This window comes from Rhinolophus hipposideros, assembly GCF_964194185.1.
Source record: "Rhinolophus hipposideros genome assembly, chromosome: 17".
Classification (NCBI taxonomy): Eukaryota; Metazoa; Chordata; class Mammalia; order Chiroptera; family Rhinolophidae; genus Rhinolophus; species Rhinolophus hipposideros.
In genome coordinates this window covers 40,670,874-40,690,030 of record NC_138063.1, presented here as the reverse complement: position 1 = coordinate 40,690,030, position 19,157 = coordinate 40,670,874, and the positions used below count along the sequence as shown (strand labels likewise).

At 43.9% G+C, this 19,157-nt stretch overlaps 1 protein-coding gene across 3 annotated transcripts in view; it reads right to left on the bottom strand.

Moving 5' to 3' along the window:
* Positions 1-18,647, bottom strand: part of ANKRD29 (ankyrin repeat domain 29) — a 44,875-nt gene extending 26,228 nt beyond the window's left edge. The window contains exons 1-3 of one of the 3 annotated variants that reach the window (XM_081079140.1): positions 18,503-18,610; positions 8,903-9,013; positions 4,637-4,735 (exon numbers count right to left, since the gene is read on the bottom strand). In XM_081079140.1, the coding sequence (XP_080935266.1) occupies positions 4,637-4,735; positions 8,903-9,013; positions 18,503-18,523 (231 nt within the window). In that variant the 5' untranslated portion in view covers positions 18,524-18,610. Of the gene's footprint in view, positions 1-4,636; positions 4,736-8,902; positions 9,014-18,502 lie in introns of all 3 variants that reach the window. The other 2 variants (XM_081079142.1, XM_081079141.1) reach the window with 2 other exon arrangements.
* Between the last annotated feature and the right edge of the window lie 510 nt (positions 18,648-19,157).

Here is a 19,157-nt window from a genome sequence, read left to right as displayed (position 1 = left end):
TAGCCGTGGGAAACTAACCTGGTTGGTATAGTATTTGGGAAAGACTGGCATTCATTCCTATGAGGAAGAATTCTGGCAGTGTCTGGTTACAAAGTACTTGCCTCAGAGTAGAAAGCTACCTGTGCAAGAAAGAATCTAAATAATTTACTCAAAAAGGCTCAAAATATTTCCCAAAATAGGACATATTAACAAGAAACAGTCTGATTGCAATTTTAAACTTATCAACGATATTCGGAGACACAAGTTTTTAAGCATCCTTCCTTCTCACATTTAAAAACCTACCCAAATCATTGTGCAATATGAGCAAAATCACCACACCACTCTTGTGAGGGGTATGTATTTTTCATATAAAGATGCTCCTCATTCCAGTGCGTTCTGCGTGGGATGAAGCTAACACTATACTTTTCCGGGCAGTCAAGAGAAACACTCTTTCCATGGCTTGCTCGGGAGTGTTAAGGTGGTAGGTTCTCACGTAGGTGTGAGAAGCCAGGGAGAGCATGTGCTACGGATTACTGATGGCTCTGACTCTTGTTCTTAAGGGTGTTGTGCACATGTGCCTGTGTGTGCATATGTGTATGTGTGTGACAGGATCAGCGAGGCCCACTACCATGGTAGGACACACACTAACACCTTCCCAGACATAACTGCCTATCTCAGGCTGTGTTCCCAACCCGACTCTGCCCCAGGAAGGCACAGGTGATGTGACCATTTACAGAGCCTTCCTGCCTGTGATGCAAGAGTGATTTTTCTCCTTGGTTCCCACAAAAACAAGTAAGACGCATCCGCTCATTGCTTTCTTACTGTGGAGGACAATGGCTTCCAGAAACCTGAAGATGTACTAAGGTATGAATGGAGAAACTTGGCTATAATAGGAAAACTCTCATCTTTGTAATAGACATTATTTTTAGAGACTACCAATGGTCATTTCCATTTGTTTCTTCATTAAGAGAAAGGGTTTATTTTTCAATAAGCTTTTTTGATATATTAATTACAAAAATCATATTTATGGGCCGGCCCGGTGGCTCAGGCCGTTGGAGCTCCGTGCTCCTAACTCTGAAGGCTGCCGGTTCGATTCCCACATGGGCCAGTGGGCTCTCAACCACAAGGCTGCGGGTTCAACATCTCGAGTCCCACAAGGGATGGTGAGCAGCGCCCCCTGCAACTAAAGATTGAACACGGCATCTTGAGCTGAGCTGCCGCTAAGCTCTCAGATGGCTCAGCTGGTTGGAGCACCGGCTCTGAACCCCAAGGTTGACAGTTCAATTCCTCGAGTCCTGCAAGGGATGGTGGGCTGTGCCCCCTGCAACTAGCAATGGCAACTGGACCTGGAGCTGAGCTGCGCCCTCCACAACTAAGATTGAAAGGACAACAACATGACTTGGAAAAAAGTCCTGGAAGTACACACTATTCCTCCATAAAGCCCTGTTAAAAAAAATCTTATTTATAGCCGTTTGAGCCAGTTTGGGAACACACATACTATTAATCATTGTGCAGATGAATGTAGCAATCTGTAGACAATAGGGGCTAGATTTCAGTATGGAATGTGAATAGAGGTCTTAAATGCGTGTGCTTTACTAGGAAACTCCAGGCTTCATGACACCAGACCAAGTGGCTCCTTGGCCTCAGAGTTTAACTCAGCCAATATTGCTGGTTCTCTAGAGCAATGGTCTTCCAAAACCATTAGCTTCCCCAGTTTGTCTCTCTAACAATCTCTGTGTGTCTAGATAACCAACCTAAGAAAACAGTGGCAGGTACTTTTTCAGGAAATAAATATTCTGATATTGCAAAATGGATAACAAAGGAACCAAGGTAGCAGTCTGCTATACGAGTAAGTTCCACAGAACCGCTAGGCACTTTCAGTTTCCAAACCAGAGGAGGTGAGGTTGGGACCTGTCTTTGGCTTAGCAGGTCTATTGTCCCAGACTGGCGTGGCCTCAGGGGACCAGCAGGAACTTACATAGCACCATCATTTGAGCCACACAGGTTACCTCTAAACTGGACACACTTTGGTAAATCCTCCAGGGCCTCGGTGTTCAAAGCTCAATAGTTTGGATCTTTAAGAACATGAGCTGAGCAACTGGAACTAAACACATATAAAATGGTGAAACACATACATTGGCTAGAAATCAAACAAATGTTTCTTTGCTTCTCCCAGCTTTTGTCAGTTGTTCTCAAGATCTTTTTGCGCATCTTGAACTTGCCTTTAAGGATAAAGTTTTTGAGTAAGCAGATCGGGATCATATTGTTTTTATTAGAGAAAACGTGTCTCTTCTTTAAAGTGAAAATAAACAAAGACTGTAAAGCAGAGAGGAAAAATAAAAACATCAGGGTAATTTTAAAGCCATAATTCTAAATGGGCCCAAACATTTTCTTCCAAAAAGAAAATTAGCTGCTGAATTGAAAATGACCTAAAACAATGATCCAGTGTTATGGAAATTGCTCAGAAGACTCTGTCTGTGAGAAGACGGGTTGGATTTGCTTTGTACTGACCAGGCTTGTTGATCCAGGGCAACAGAGAACCAGACTCTAGATTCTATCCATTAGGTGTCACTCTCCCATGGTCCATGGTCAAGGGGACACCCAGAGGGGAGATGGGAGGGACTTCTAGATGCCCTGTGGAATAAGACGTACCTTATTCCACATACCTTATTAAGTATTATACCTTATTAAGACGTACCTTATTCCACGTACCTTATTAAGACGTACCTTATTCCTGTACGTCTTAATTTATTCTGCACAGGGGTGGCGGTCTAGCCTGGAAGATGGGATGCATTGCTTGATGGAAGTTTGGTTGATGAATGGTCCTTTATGAAACAACAACTGTAGGGCAGGCCCTCAGATAAGAGTGGATCAAGGAAAACCAAGTGCTCCAGTCTGGTTTGGAGCTGGCCCCAGGATGCCCATCTCGGGTCTAAGTCAGTGTGGACTGGGAGGTCAGATTCACTCTAGGGAACCTATGCATGTTCTCCATGTTCTTCATGTTCTCCATGAAGGTTAACTTCCCAGGCCCTATATTGGTGTGGAAATACATGCACCCTCCTCAGACCTGAATCCCAAAGTATGTGAAAATGCCCCGGCCTCCCACTGCTCCTCTACATTGGACCAAGAATGGATCCTCTGGCCAGATGGAACTCCTGAGATTGCTCTTGAATGAAGTGTGGGGATATGCTCACGTTTTAGTCTGATGCTCACCACATGACTTTTTCAGGGAGAACTTGCTTAATACATGACCAGTCAGAGAAGTCCTTTGAAAACATGGTTTGGTGGGGGTGGTTGAGATAGTCTTAGCAAGTGAGCCCCATTAAGAACAGGTTTGCATGGCTATCATCAATAAATCAACAAACAACAAATGCTGGCGCGGATGTGGAGAAAAGGGAACGCTAGTGCACTGTTGGTGGGATTGCAGATTAGTGCAGCCACTATGGAAAACAGTATGGAGGTATCTCAGGAATCTGAAAATGGAACTACCCTATGATCCAGTCATTCCACTCCTAGGCATCTACCCGGAGAAATCCAAAACTCCAACTCAAAAATCTGTATGCACTCCTATGTTTATTGCAGCACTTTACACAATAGCCAAGACATGGAAACAACCGAAATGCCCATCAGTAGATGACTGGATTAAGAAGCTGTGGTACATTTACACAATGGAGTATTATGCAGCCATAAAGAAGAAAGAAATCTTATCATTTGCAACAACATGGATGGATCTAGAGAACATTATGTTAAGTGAAATAAGTCAGAAAGAGAAAGACAAGTACCATATGATCTCACTTATATGCGGAATCTAAAGAAAAGAATATGTGAATGAACTAATCAGAAACAGTTTTGAGGACACAAAGAAAAAAACGAGAGTTGTTAGATGGGCAGGGGGGGGGACGGAGGGATAAGGGGAAAGGTGAAGGGATTAGGAAGCAGCTGGTAACCACAAGATGGCCTCAGGGTTTTCTGAAAATTAATTTGGGGAACTTATTCAATAATGTTGTAAAGCTTTTGTTGGGTATCCGATGGACATGCATCCTATTTGGGAGACCACCTCAGAGATAATGTGGATGCCTGATCATGGCATTGTACACCAGAAGCTAAACATTAATGAATGCCAACTATAATTTTATATATATAATGTGATGGCTCGGTGTGAGGTCGGAGGGATAATGGATGGGGGGGAAAGGGGTTCACAGTGTGAGGGATATAAATGATGAACGTCTAAGTAGTACCTTGTCTTGTACACCTGAAACTAAAAAAAGAAAAAAAAAAAAGAACAGGTTTGTGACTCAATCCTTCTAAAAATACGATGATCTCCATGAAAATCCTATAAATTCTGTAGCATTTCATCCCAAGGAAGGAAGAACTAATTTAAGTTTGGGATGAAATGTTTGAGTGTTTAAGGAATGAGGTTAGAGGTTTGGTTAACTCAGACTGCAACACATGCTGAGAAGATACATTCAACTCAAGTACAACCAATGGTCAGCTCCTGGGCCTTATTTTAGGCACATTAAAGTTGGAAACATGGGGGTTAGAGTGACTTAGGAGAAAAGCAATGATTACTCTTGCCCTTCTTAACAATTCCCTATTGTGAAAACTTCGAGCCTCTGTCACCTGGGTCATTCTTATTCAAGTGCAAAACCTGACCTACCTCTCTCTGGAGATTGATGTCCGCTCCTTGAAGAACAAGTTCCTTCACACAGTCTATGTGACCAGCATAGGAGGAGACCATGAGGAGTGTGGTACCATGCTGGATGGAGGAGAGACAGATGAACAGTTAGGCCACAATATGTCAGAGAGGGGTCCTGGAGAAGAGGCTGCAGAGATGTCAGCTCCACTCAGGGCCTGTCCAAGCACAAAATTTCCCTCAGTGATAACAGTATCTTATAATTTTATAATGTAGACTAGATGGGAAAAAGCAAAACAACTTGCTAAGGCTGGAATTTTCAATTTAAAATTCACTTACTGCCATTACCTTCAGATATGCAGTCCAATGAATCATGGTAACTGCATTTTAAAGCAGCAGTGAGGTAATGGTCTCATTTTATGATTCATACTAAATGATTTCTGAGCCCAAACACTGCTATTAATGCACACACACACACACACACACACACACACAAAATGGGTTTAACAGTACCAGTTGGTTTTCTGAGTTTAAAAGTCTTTATCAAACTGATTCAGGTAGAGATGTAAGGAACTGCGGTGAAGTAAGAGACTACAGAAGTTAAAGAGTCAGGAACCCTAGGGTCTAAGTGGACTTCTGTCATCAACCAACAGTGTAACCTGGGGCAAGTTGCTTACAATTTCTGGGACACATTTATCTCCTCTTTAAAATGAGGGGTTGGACGGGGCAATCACCAAGGTCTCTTCCAGCTTTACGATTCAAGGACTTGAGGTATACCATCTGATATGGACCCTTCCAATTCAAACGGACTTCTGCAGTTTAATTTAGTTGTTCTCTTTCCATTGAAATCTGAACCACCACCTCTGCACACTCAGCAACCTGTCTTCCAGGAGTGAATTACAAGACACAGTTCTGTACATGTGCCTCTCTAGAATAGGGGGATAAATGACTCTTAGAAGCTTTATGTTATTTACATCTGTGAGATTTTGTAGGAAAGCAGTCTAGTTCAGTGATCACTGACAGTATGACCTTGGTTATCTCACCTTTCAAAGGCTCAGTCTCCTCATATGTAAAATGGTGACTAAAAAAAGTACCTGCCTGATTAAGCGGATAAATGACATAATTCAGGCAATGTGCTCAGCATAGTAATATTAGATCCTAATTCAACAAGTGTTAGATAATAAAATGAAAGTTCAATAAATGTTGGGTTGTCATCTGGCTTTTGTTGACTTTTGTGAATGACAATGCTAGTTTTGGAAGTCTTGTTTTGCTAGAATGAGAAGTATACGAGAAAAGCTAATGATGTCATAGAAGTGCTCTATGATACTTTCTTTATCCCATGTGACCATATTTGGTATTTCAATGTAAGACTTTCAATGTAGGCTGTACCATCCATTATTCAGTTAAACTCCTTCCTCCATATTTTCCAAGATTGGAATGGCAAGTTTGGTAGTAGTAACTTCTTCCTGAATGTAAGGAATTTTTATTTAGACTGTGGATAGAAGAAACCTTGATTTAAAGCCAGTTGAAACGCACAAGACATGCAACATGAGACAATGTTTTTTTTTATCATGGGTCACTTCGGCCTCAAAATAAAAATCAATCATGTGTCAGAGGAAGCACAGAGCACTTAATTTGGATATTTAAAAAAGAAAATAAAAAATGTTAGGCTCACCTGTATTAAAGTGAGGAAAGATGAATGCAACAAATAACAAAAATGCTGCTTTATAGACTGTATTTCAATTCTACAATAATGGTCAATTGAGAAAAACTCAGAGATTGGGATAAAGGAAAAAAAATAAAGAAGTGGTATCTGTTGATGCATAAAGCCATATAAAAATATGTCCTTCATATTCAAAACCTATTAGCTTGACTGATTTTAATTCTCTAAAGATTAAGTTTACTCTGTTCCATTGTTGATGTTAAAATGTATCTTTTGAAACAAACTGACTTTGAACAGGGGAAATGGTGGACACAGATGTAGCGAAGACCACAACCAACAACATGGTGAAATACATACATTCATACATCTAAAGAGACCAAAAGAACCATGCCATTGCACATATTTGTGGTAAAAGTGTGTCAGAGAGATGAGCAATGCAAAAGAGGAATTTAAGATGAATGTTAGCAAATCAAAGTGTTGCCGTGAAATGGGTGGCCTAGATATGATGCATTTGTTCTCTACAATGCTATTCATTGGAAAAGCTTGAACATGGTCTTACTTGAGCTTAGAAGCCTTCCCAGCAAAGCTCCGGGGTCTCTCTAGCATTCTAGCAGCTCTCACAGTCATCCTAGGTGATTCTGAGGCTTGGCGCCATTGGTGAGGGCAATACTAGCCTAGAGATCATTCACCACAGGAAGAAACCATCCTGGAACCCAGACTTGGCATTCAGGTGGCATGTGGAGGAGGCAGAAACCCACCCAATAAAATGTCAAGGGGAACAAAGGCCTGTGCTGTACCCAGACATCTCCCCACCCCTCAGTTATCACCAATCTTAAAGGAGTCCTTTTAAAATAAAGAAGCATCTGAAATTATCATCCTTTAGACTTGTTCCTTTGGGTTAAGGAATCATCTCTCTAGAATCCTCCTGATAAAATGACTTTAAATAAGGAGGAGTAATCTATAAATATATTAATATCTATTCATAGAAGGAAATTTTTTGACAAAAATAGCTTCTGGTCACCCAGTAGACAGAGAAAGAGTACGTGCGTCCTGCGGGGAAAGAAAGTGGTGGTAGGAGATGACGAGTTTTGATGGGGAAAAGACACTGAAGAAGCTGAGTGTGTGCGTGTGTGTGTGCGTGTGTGTGTGAGTGTGTGTGTGGTGGGGGCTATGTGAGGTGCAGCATATGTGTGGAAATGCCAGGTGGCCCTGGGAAGCTGGAGTTCAGGAGGTCATAGGGGTGTCTGAGAAGGGGCAGCTTCAAGAAAGTGTCATCAACGCGGTCAGTGGGTGAGGCCACAATGAAAACCAGCATTCCTACTCCAGTTTTACCTCGTGTGGCACTGCTGCCCAGTAAGATCCAAATAAGACCGGGATGGCCAGTACATAGATGCCCAAGACCCCGTATCAGTCTGGGTCCTGGCAAGGAACAGATGGTACATTCAAGTTGGGATAATTGAAAGAAAGTTGAATAAAGAGACTATTTATAAAGCTGTGCGCTTGGGAGTAGGGACACTACAAATAACAGTATAGGCCTGGGACCTATAACAGTAGGTCTATGGCCAGCCCAGGCCTGGAGGCACGAGGGGAAGGTAGTGGCTCCCAGGACACAGAATGACAGCACTGCCACCAGACAGAGCTGGGGCGGGGAGCTCTGGGCTCCCCCATGTCCTGTCCTTCCACCCTCTGACTCCTGCCAATGCTCCTATTGGCCAAACCTAACTGGAAGCCAGAGGAAAGCAAGTCCAATGGGGTAGGCCATACAATTCAGACGCTGGGGCACAGAGGAAGCTGAAGAAGGGTACAAGTGGATCTGGAGATGCAAAGTCAAGATACCTCGCACTGATGCCCCCAGTAGGAGAAGTGGAGCAAACTCTGATGGCTCCCTCGGGCTGGTGGCTGAGCTCAATTACCAAGTTTGTGCAATAAAAGCTGGAAATGGCACATCCTGTTTTCAGGAAAACAATAAGGCTCCTTTGAAAAGCATTTGTATTTAAATCCTAAATTCAAAACATCTCTTCTCTGTCTCTTCTCATCTGAGAAAACTCTTGTCCCCACAGATGTGCAGAAGTCCTGCTGAGTACAGAAGAATCATGGCCTCTAGCTGGGCAGGGAGGGGCTCTCTAAGTGATGCCAGTGGGCAGTAGTGTCTATTTTTAGTTCCTCTTAATTGCCAAGAAGTGAACTGATGTTTGCAAAGGTAATTCAAGGATGAGAGGCTGGGAGGGGGCTTCCATTTCTCAGTTCTCTCATCCTTATAGGAAAAAAAACCTAACTCCCACCTCCATGGCAGCCCACATCTGCCCTAAATTATCTCCACCTTTTCACGAAAGCAGCTGGTTTGAATTCTCTAACCTTTTCCTTCTTGGAATCTGCCAATTCTGACTCCCAGTGAAGTGTCTCTTTCCCTCTTGTGGCCTCATTCTGTTTTATGCCTACAATTGTTTCCCTAAAATATGTTTAAGTACACCGCGGCACCTTGGACTTTCCAAAAGGGACAAAGCAAGCAAATACATGAAAAAGTAGATAAGCATCATGAAGGGAAATGTATTCAGGAGGTGCTCTCATGCCGATGGGGGGATGTGGCGTGCTATTGGCATGCATATACCCATTGAGTCCATCCGTACACTGTCCCTGCAATCCACATCCACCCGACCACTGTTCAACAACAGCCTGAGCAGAGCCAGGTTTCCTCTCCTTGCTGCCCAGAATGCGGCATTGGCAAGTGGAGTTTCCTTCTGCAGAAGAAAAATGAAACAGGATCTTAAAATCGACACTTCTTAACATGACCACTTCTACGCAAATATATACCACTTAAAAGGCAGAATTTCCAGACGTGCTCCATCTTTGGCAAGATTGCTCCTCCAGCAATAGATGACTGTAACATACTAGGTTATGGAATGCACTGTTTTATAGCAGTACCTGACCCCCAGTGCTGTTATGAAGAGCAATGTTGTTGATAACACAGCACTATTAATACTCTATTTCCCACTAATGTGCTCACTTTCCTGTCTCTGTTGTCTTTGTTCACAGTTTCCTTTTTACTTGAAATGAGTTTTTCCCCATCCTTCAAGGCCAAGGTTCTGTTTAAATGCTATTTCCTCCCTGAAATGTTCCCAAATCTCTTTTCACCTCTACACAGAGAAAACTGCTCCCAATTCTGACCTCCCAAAGGAGTTTACCAGCACCTTTTCTATGCCCTCAGCACTTTCTACCGATTCCAGCTGTCTAGGTAAAGGCCTCACTTTCTCTCCATCTAATTTTCTTTGCTTCAGGTGGAACTTGCCATAGGCTTCAGATGAGAACCAGGAACTCGGCAGAAAATGCTTTTACGTGTCCTCGTACGGATCCTTCACTCTGGGTTATTTCAAAGTTGTCAAGTTAATCTTGGCCCCAGACCTATGGAAGGAATAGAGCTGGAAAACCGTTCTCTAAAATGAGAGCAGCAGAGTTGACTGCAGTACAACTTCCTTCTCTAAAACAGATCAATTTAGTTTGTAGAGAACAGTCATGGTGGAGGGGAAAGGGGAAGGACAGGCTTGGAACCAGACAGCTCTGGATTTCAACTCCAGCCACACACAATGGACTTGGCCCTGGTGGGTCTCGGTTTCTTCTTGCTTAAATGGAGATCATATTACCTGCCTTGAAGTTTATGGTAAGGATTAAATCTTGTAGGTTAACTGAGGTGCCCAACACATCATAAATGCTTACAAATGCTAGTTTCCTTCCCTCTCTCCATATTTCTTTACAAAGTTAGAAATCAATAGGCAAAATTAAACTCAGAGTATTGGTACTAATAAAGAATTTTGCTGGTCTCAGGAAATTTTCTAGTATTCAAATTAACAAAAACGTTTCTTGCTGGGCTTAAAACACCTACCTAACCGACTTTCATGCAATGTCTTTTAAGTTTATCGATAAGGTATTAAATGCAATACCTAATTTACCTACGTACGCTAAGAGAAAACAACAATTTCAGCTACTCCATGGAGCCATCTAAATGAAAGCACGGTGGACGGTAGGGTGATGGCAGCATTTGTTGGTGTGAAGATTTCATTCCAGAAGCCCTTCAGCACATACACAACTTAATGTTCTTGTGTATTCTTGGATGAGGACATGGTAAAGTGGGGGTTGAGAAGCAGATTACAGACATACTCTGAATAGTTTCCTGGCGCAGTTAGGAGGAAAAAAATCATCTCAAATTCCAGGTGAAAAATTTGCTTTTCCCGAAGGTGTAAATTTTACTGTCTCTTAGAGTTTTCAAGCCAAACTGCAATGGTGGTGTTCACACCCAGTGTTTGTGGCTTCTGCAGCAGGCTAGGTCTAACGGCGTTGTTATTAACTGGGTGAAGCAAGAGCAAGGCAGGTTTGACTTGCATAATAAATCATGAAACAATGCCCTTTTAATAAAGAGATTGCACAAGGCCAAAATGAAGTTTGGGAGGGGAAGTTAGGAAGAGAATTTGATATGCACTATGGAACAGCTCTGCTGGCTTTTCCTGAAACATGAAAACTTGAGGGCAATAAATTGTAAATCACTTTCAGTGATTTTGTTGTTTCACTTTAACCCCAAATACCTTTCAAAAACCATCAGCAAACCAATCTTCCATTATCACAAGTTCTCCAGACAGGAACCTGTACTGTCTTTAGGAGGGCCTCGAGGATTTCTCTCCTGCTGGGGCTAGACATCCTGGTTTCCTATAAAGTTCTAGAAACCAAGCTTTGTGAAAAGCTGTACACATTTCATTTTCCCTCAAAGGCTTGGTTTACTCGGAGATGGAGGCACGACGGAATGATTTGGGATAAGAGAGAGCTGAGTTCAAGTTTTGACCCAGCTACTTCTCAGCTCTGTGAACTTGGGCGTGCTATTTAACTTCTCTCTGCCCCAGTGAAATGGGAATAATAGTAGTACCTCATTCATGTGTTGTTGGAGGATTAAATGAGTTAATACACGTAAAGTCACTTTGATAGTAAACATAATAAATCCAGCTATGAATGCACAGCCCTCACAGCTTGTTAGAATACTTGTCCAGGTGAATTCGTTTCGTGCTGGGGGCAGGGGTACTGGCCAGAGGCTAGGACTAGAAGTGTGACTCATCCTGGTCTCTGCTCACAATGGCTTCATGGCCCAGTAGGAAAATCAGTCATGTCAACAGGCATCAGAGTTATTACAGGCGAGTAGGAAAGCAGATACTCGTGGTGAGAGAATGGTCAATTCTACCTGAGGAAGGTGGCCAGGGATGGCTTCAAAGAGAAGGAATTCTTGGGAAGAGTCTGAAAGATGAATAGGGGCCAGGGTGACGCGCATCCCAGGCTGACAGGGTGGTGAGGCAAAGACATGGAGGCCCCACACAGCATCCGGGAACCGTCTCTACCTCGGAGGGGCTGGCGTGAAGGGTGTGAGGGGAAAGAGGGCAGGAGCTGCTGCAGGGCAGGTAGTCAGGGCCAGATGCCGAAGGATCTGCTGCGCTATGCTAGCGGAGTTTGCACTTTAATCTGGTGGGCATGGGGGAGTCAAGAAAGGGGTTTTAGGTGGGGAGAGACTATCGGTTTTGCATTTTAGGAAGGTCCTGTGGCAGCCTCAGGGAGAAGAGACTGAGGATCAGTCTGTGGGGTTAGGAGACTCTTCTGTATGAGTAGTTGGGGCAAGAGATGATGAGGGTCCAAGCAACAAGAGGGGGGCTGGCAGGATGAGACAGACTGGAGAAATTTTAAGGAGCTAAACCGAAGAGTCTTGGTCTGAGACTGTGTGTGCAGGAGAGGTGGGAGAGGGAGTCTGCGCTGACTCCCAGGTTTCTGGTTTGAGTGCCTGGTTCACGACAGTCGGAAATGCCATATGAAGAACAGGTTCGGGGGCAAAAATGATAGTTCATGTTTGAACATGCTGAGTTTTTGGTGCCTATGGGACATCTAGGTATAAAGATCTAGCAAAGAAATGGGTATGTTCTCCTATCACACTGTGGCTGACACCTTACTGGAGGGCAGGATTTTGAGCTATTACTACTAAGTGCTTGTTCTGTACCCGTTGGTATATCATCTGCGTATACTACCTCTTTGAATCCTCATCAGCTCAATGAAATGGGTCCTGTTACCATCCCACTGCACAGAGGAGGTGAGAAATGACAAGGCAGGCTTCAGCCCTGGAGGGTCCGGTGCCTGAGGCGGCACTGCTTCCCGTGGAATTCTCCTCCTGTAGACATCAAGGCATGGGCAGCGTGGACGCCAATGACCTCCTTCCTGTCCTCATTCCAAGCTCCTCTTCTGCCAAGATGGAACGTCCTCCGACCTTCCTTCTTTTGGGGTCTACACACGTTGCTTGGGGCACTTCCTCAGGTGCAATATGCATAAAATCACAAACGCTGTGGAGTGGACCAGGGGCAAGTCCTCTAGTCTTTAAAGGAGACAACGTACAGGAAACGCTTCATGCATATCATAAAGCACTTTACCAACCGTGCTCTTACTACCTCTTTCTTGATTTTTCTCATCTCTACAAGGAGGCTAGTGAGCCTCCCTGAGGCTCCTTGGTGGCGATATTATGAGCAGCGGCAACGCTGGGATCTTGTCTGTATCAGGTAGTGAGTGTGCTAAGCACACTTGCACTGCTCTGATGCGCTTAAATCCCAAAACAGCCCCATAAGGGGAGTATTACGATTACTCACATTTTTAAGATGAGGAAACTGAGGCCCAGAGTGAATTACTCAGTTACGAAGTAACAAAGTCAGGATTCAAACCCAAATTTGTTTGAGTCCAAAGTCTGAGAAAAATGGAGCAGAACCTTGAGCATAAAATTGAGCACATATGCCACATTTTCTTCTTTTCTCCTCATTTCCTGCCAGAATTTTGGTTTCTATGCCGTTCATTAGCATACTACCATAAAATAAGTACAGGCAGGAAGGGGAGAGGAAACATAGGAGGGAAATTGTTATTTGTACAGAATTGGAATTCTGATTGAAAGCTAAGAAGGAGTAGAGATTTGAACTATTGGTTTAAAAAAGGGTTTAGAATAATGTGGGTTTCAGTTGTGTACTATTAATTCAATCAAGAGGACATTAGCTTTGTCAATAATGTATTTCTTTGATATTAGAGGCTATATTAAATAAGGATATAATGAAGGATTGAGAGGCCTTGTGCCGAAGGATGCTTTTGATGTATCACTGGCTGTTCTCTTCTAAGCCACTGTCCCACTTCATGCTAAGTATTTGAATATGTCCAAATGCTTAATAAACATTAAAGAAGCCTAAACCCCGTGTTGTCAGTGTTGTTACTTCTGTAAGTGACAGGAAACTGAAGAGAAAAAGTGGCCCCAGGCATTCCGCCTTAGATGTAGGATCCACATAACACCAGCATTTGCAAACTCAGAACTCAAGACCATGTTTAAAGTCTGTTTAACACATATACGTCCAGCATAGGCAAATCTATAGAGACAGAAAATAGATTAGTAGTAATCTAAAGCTGTGAAGTTTAGGGGAATAGAGAGTGACTGCTAATGGGTATGTGGTTTCTTTTGGGGGTGATTAAAATACTATAACATTGGGTATGCTGATGGTGGCATCACTGTGAATATACTAAAATTGAAAGGAACACTTTGAATGGGTGAATTATATGGTATGTAATTTGCATTTCAATGAAGCTGTTGGAAAAAACATATATATGGCTTTGTTAATTTATTTTCCTGTGGCTCATCCAAATAATTTCAGCTGATTGGTGAACTGGAGTTGATTATGAGATAATTTATATACTTTCAGAACAAGGATGAAACACACAAGTTCCTGTACTTCTAGCCAAGGCATGAGCAGTTTCAATCACTGAGATGAAACATGGTGTTGAGATGCTTTACCTCCTTGGATAACACATGCTTAAGAAAGACCGAGGTGTGGTTCTTTATCGAGCAATATCTCCTCTATTATGGTCACCTCCCTCACTATGTTAGAGTCTAACCCCCCAACTATGTTAGACTTTTGGCAACCTCAGCCCTGAAAAATAAGTCTTGAGTAGGTGAAATGGCTATGAGAAAGTCAACAGTCCACGTACTGAAATCCATGAACTTTATTCTACAAAAAGGCTCAGACCTGCACTCTAAGTTTGCTTTTACTTTAAAAATAATTCTAACGACCACGTGTCTATTTTCCCATCCCAAACAAATTAGGAGTTGCCAATTGTGAAAGAGGAAGTTTATCAGAGGCAAACCGATAGCCAGAAGTGACTGCTGACAGCATAATGGAGGAAGAATTAAAACATAGATGCAGAGGGGTCCATGTGGTTCCGAAGCAAATAGCCCTACATGTGGTAACTGTGAGTCATCAAGCAGAGGCTAAATTGTGATTTATAACGCTGTTTATTCTCCCACAGACTCAGCCAGCAATGCTGGGCCTTTTAAACAAAGGCTGTGGAGACCCAGGGCCTGAGGCCTATGAGCCTTTGAGGGGCCTATTAAAATGAAACAGTCATCTACGGCTCCGCAATCAAAGTTAATGAGTATTTAATTAAATAGCTACAAAATGCACCATGCTGTCACCTTTTTTCATTTCTAAAATTGGTATTCATAAAATACTGATAACACATGAAAGTAACTTATAGTCTGACTTTCTCACTACACAAGAATTACTACATATGGAAATGGCAGAATAATCCAGTGCAGGTTTAGTCTACTGGCCTGACACTCTGCTCCCCTCCCCTTGAAGCCTTGCTTCTGTGCCTTTCGGAACTCCACTTCATGGAAAATGAACTCCTCTTCATCTGTAACCTAGCACAGAGTGCTTCCTCTGTCTCCCTGCCATTAGCACCCCTCCTTGGCAGAGGCTGGGACTTCTCCCACACCAGCCTTAGGGTCGGAAACAGGGTTGAGCCCTCCTCACTTGGCTTCCAGACATTGCCCTTCTCGTCAGGTGTACCAATCTCTGCTTTCTCAAGACTCAGGCCATACCACCTTCTCATCCTCTGCCTCATCTCACCTGGTAGTTGTTACCTCGCGATCATTCTTTGTTCTTCAGTGAAAATTTGGCACTTCCCTTTCTGCCCTCCCCAAATTCTGACTTCACCCTAGACTTCACTTTACAAAACATCAATATACACGCTCAACCTCACCTCTTTTCTTTACTCCAATGGAAGAGGTTTTTCTCCACCTTTCTGGTTAATCCCCACAATTAATGAGCCCTGCTCACTCTCTGCCCTGCCCCCCTCCTGAGGACTTCATCCCTCAGCTCATCATCCATTCTACTCCCAAGTCTTCTCAGGACTCCCTACTGTCATTTTAGTATACATTTTTATTGAGCTATAATTTATAAACTGTAAAACCCATCCTTTTAAAGCATGTAATTCAGTAATTTTAGTGTATTCTCAAGATTTTACAACCATCACTATACTATTCCAGCACATTTCATCACCCCAAAAGGAAACCTTGTACCTATGAACAATCATTCCCCATCTCCCCATTCTTCTCCAGGCCCTGGCAACCACTAATCTACTTTCTGTCTCTATGGATTTGCCTATTCTGGACATTTCATATAAATGAAGTCATACACTGTGGCCTTTTATGACTGGCTTCTTTCACTTAACATAATGTTTTCAAGGTTCATCCATGTTGCATGTGTCAGTACTTCAGTTCTTTTTATGGTTGAATGATATTCCATTGTATGGACAGACCATGTTATAAACTGAAGGTTTGTGTCTTCCCCCCTCCAAATTTATATGTTAAGGTCATAACATCCAATGTGATGGGATTATGAGGGGAGGCCTTTGAGGGGTAATTAGGTTTAGATTAGGCCATTAGGTTGGAGTCCCCATGATAGAGTTAGTGCCCTTTTAAGAAGAGATACCAGCGCTTCCTCTCTCCCCCATCTGAGGATATAGCAAGGTGACTGTTTGCAAGCCACGAAGAGGGCTCTCACCACACTCTGAATCTGTCAGCAGCTTGATCTTGGACTCCAGCACTGTGAGATATAAAATTCCTCTTGTTTAAGCTACCCCGTCTATAGTATTTTGTTATGGCAGACCGAACTGATTAAAAATACACTATGTTTTGTTTATTATCAAGTTGATGGACATTTGGGTTGTTTCCAATTCTTGGCCATTATGAATAATATTGCTATGAACATTTGTGTATACGTTTTTGTGTGAACATGTTTTCATTTCTTTTGGTTATATACCTAGGATTGAAACTGCTGGATGACATGGTAACTCTACGTTTAACTTTTTGAAGAAATGGTCAGACTGTTTTCCAATATGACTGCTTCCTACCAGCAATGCACGAGGGTTTCTCCACATCCTTGCCAACACTTGTCATTGTCTGCTTTGTTGATTACAGTCACCCTCGGGGATGTGAAGTGGTATCACATCGTGGTTTAGATTTGCATTTCCCTGATGGCTAATAATGTTGAGCATCTTTTCAGTGGCTTATTGGCCATTTGTATACACGACGGAAATGTGTATTCATATCCTTTGCCCATTTTAAAATTGGGTTGTCTCTTTATTGTTGAGATGTCTATCATCATTTAAAGATGCTCAAGTCTCTACTATTTGAAAACAAACAAACCCTTGACCAAGTCTGAACCCCACTGCAGCCACTGTTTCCTGCAGAATTTTTTGAAAGAGTTCTTTACACGTGTGGTTTCCACCCATTTTCTTTTCAAGCTATTGCCATCTGGCTCTTAAACCCGACACTTCACTGAAACTGCTCTCATCAAGGTCACCAGTGACTGTTTTGTTACCAAATTCAACGGACACTTTTCAGTTGTTTGCCTGTTTGATTTCTTTGTGGTATTTAACTCCAAGTCGCTCTCCATGTTTACTGAAAGGCTAGAGATTCTTGGCTTAAATGCCAGCACATGCTTCTAAATGTTCTCATACATCTCTGGCTGCTGCTCAGTTCTTTCAATGGGCTTCTCTTATTCTGTTCATTCTTAAATCTCGATCTTCAAGGTTTTGTCTTCAGTCCTCTTATTTTCCACCTTTACAGGGTCTCAGTAGGCAATCACATTCATTCCTGTGGGTTCAATTACCACGTAACACTGCTCACTGCCCAGAGGACCCTCCTGGGCTCCTGGTCTGTACATGTGTCTAAGCAGCATCTCCACTTGGACTCTCATCAATCCTTAAACTTGACACATCCCAAGCTGAACGTTTTCTCTTTACCTCTCTGGCCTTCCCTAACTCCGTGAAAAACATCGGAGTTACTGAATTCTGTAGATTTAAAATTTTTAAGTGACTCATGATTGTCTACCTCTTTCCATCTTTGACATCTGTGCCCTAGTTCAGTACCACTTAATAAGATGACCCCAACATCCTCCTGATTGGTCTCCTATCTCCACTCTCTTCTCCAAACTGTAGCCAGAGATATTTCGAACGTGCAAATCTCACCATGTCATTCCTCTGCTTACATGAGCTACTTGTAGGAGATGGGATTATAGTGGCTTTGGAGCCAGACACACTAGGATTTCAATCTTAACTCCATTTATTTACTGGCTGCAGGACTGTAGGAGGAGTTAACTTCTCCATGCTTTAGTTTGCTTGTTTCAAAAAAGAAAAGAGCCACGAAAGTACCATCTCATGGGTCTTCCTGAGGTCCAGAAGATGCGCCTTGATGCCCTTGCTTCAGTCAGTAGGCACATTTTAAGTGCTCAATACATTTTAATTATTATTTTTATTACAATTTTTCAATAAAGGCAAATCAGTTAACCTGACTTTCATCCTTAAAAAGAGGAGGTATAATGGAATGACTTTAACTCTTAAGAGAAGACTCCTTTGGACACCGACGCCTGGTAATGGACTGCAGTTCCACTCTGTGCTGGTCACTCAGCTTCAGTGTCCAAAAGAGCTAAGTACTCGGGTGAGGAGGCAGCAGCGGTGCTGCTGGCATTCCGAAATGAGGACGCAGGATCGAGAATCGGTGCGGACACAGGAAAGCGCTGCTCAAGGCCTTCTTCCCCGCCCCCGCCCCCGACTGTTACCCCGGCGACAGTCCCCGCCGCACCTTCGCGCTGCGGCCAGGCTCCCCAGACCTGCAGCCCTAAGTATCTAAAGCCTTTCGAGCAAAGCCCACACAAACCAAACTACAAACCACAGGAGCCATCCTAGCCTGGTAGCTTCCTCCGGTCCCCCGCCCGCACCCAGGGCGGCGCCCACCCCACCCTGCGGGCTCCGCTGCGGCGGCTGGGCGGTCTCTGCGCGCGGGCTCTGCCGCCGCAGGTCTCTCGCTCCGCCCGGCACTCCCTCCCGGAGCCCGCGGTGCTCACCTTGAAGGACATCCTGCACATGCCCGCGGCCGCCCCAGCGGGACGGGCGCGCTTCCGGCTCCGGGCGCCCGCCCCAACTCCACCACCCTTCTCCCGCCGCCTTCCGCAGAGGGGCGGCCTCCGCGGCGCGGCGCGCTCCCGCCTCCGCCCTGTCCCGCAGCAGCCGCAGCAGGCAGGAGGGGAGGGCGAGGGGATGTGGGGGGAGGGGAGGGGAGGGGAGGGGCGGGAGGGGCGGGGGGGATGCACTCACTCATGCCCTCGGCATACCCACCTCACACTCCAAACTCTGCACGCAATGTGCTCGCCACACACACACACACACACACACACACACGTTCATTCATGTACACCACCACTCCACACTCACGCCCTTACACCCACACTTCTCTCACATGCACACTTACTCTCGCACACACTCCAAACTCTGTACTCACTCTCCACGTTCCACACACAATGCTATCCACACGCTGACACTTCTCACACACTCACACTCTCAATACAGACATTCCATGAGCATCCACATTCCCTTTACACACACACACACCCACACACACTGTGCGATTGCGTATTTCACACACAGGTTCACGCAGGTTCACATCACATATACACACTGCACACACACACACACACACACTCACACATACACATCTTTCAA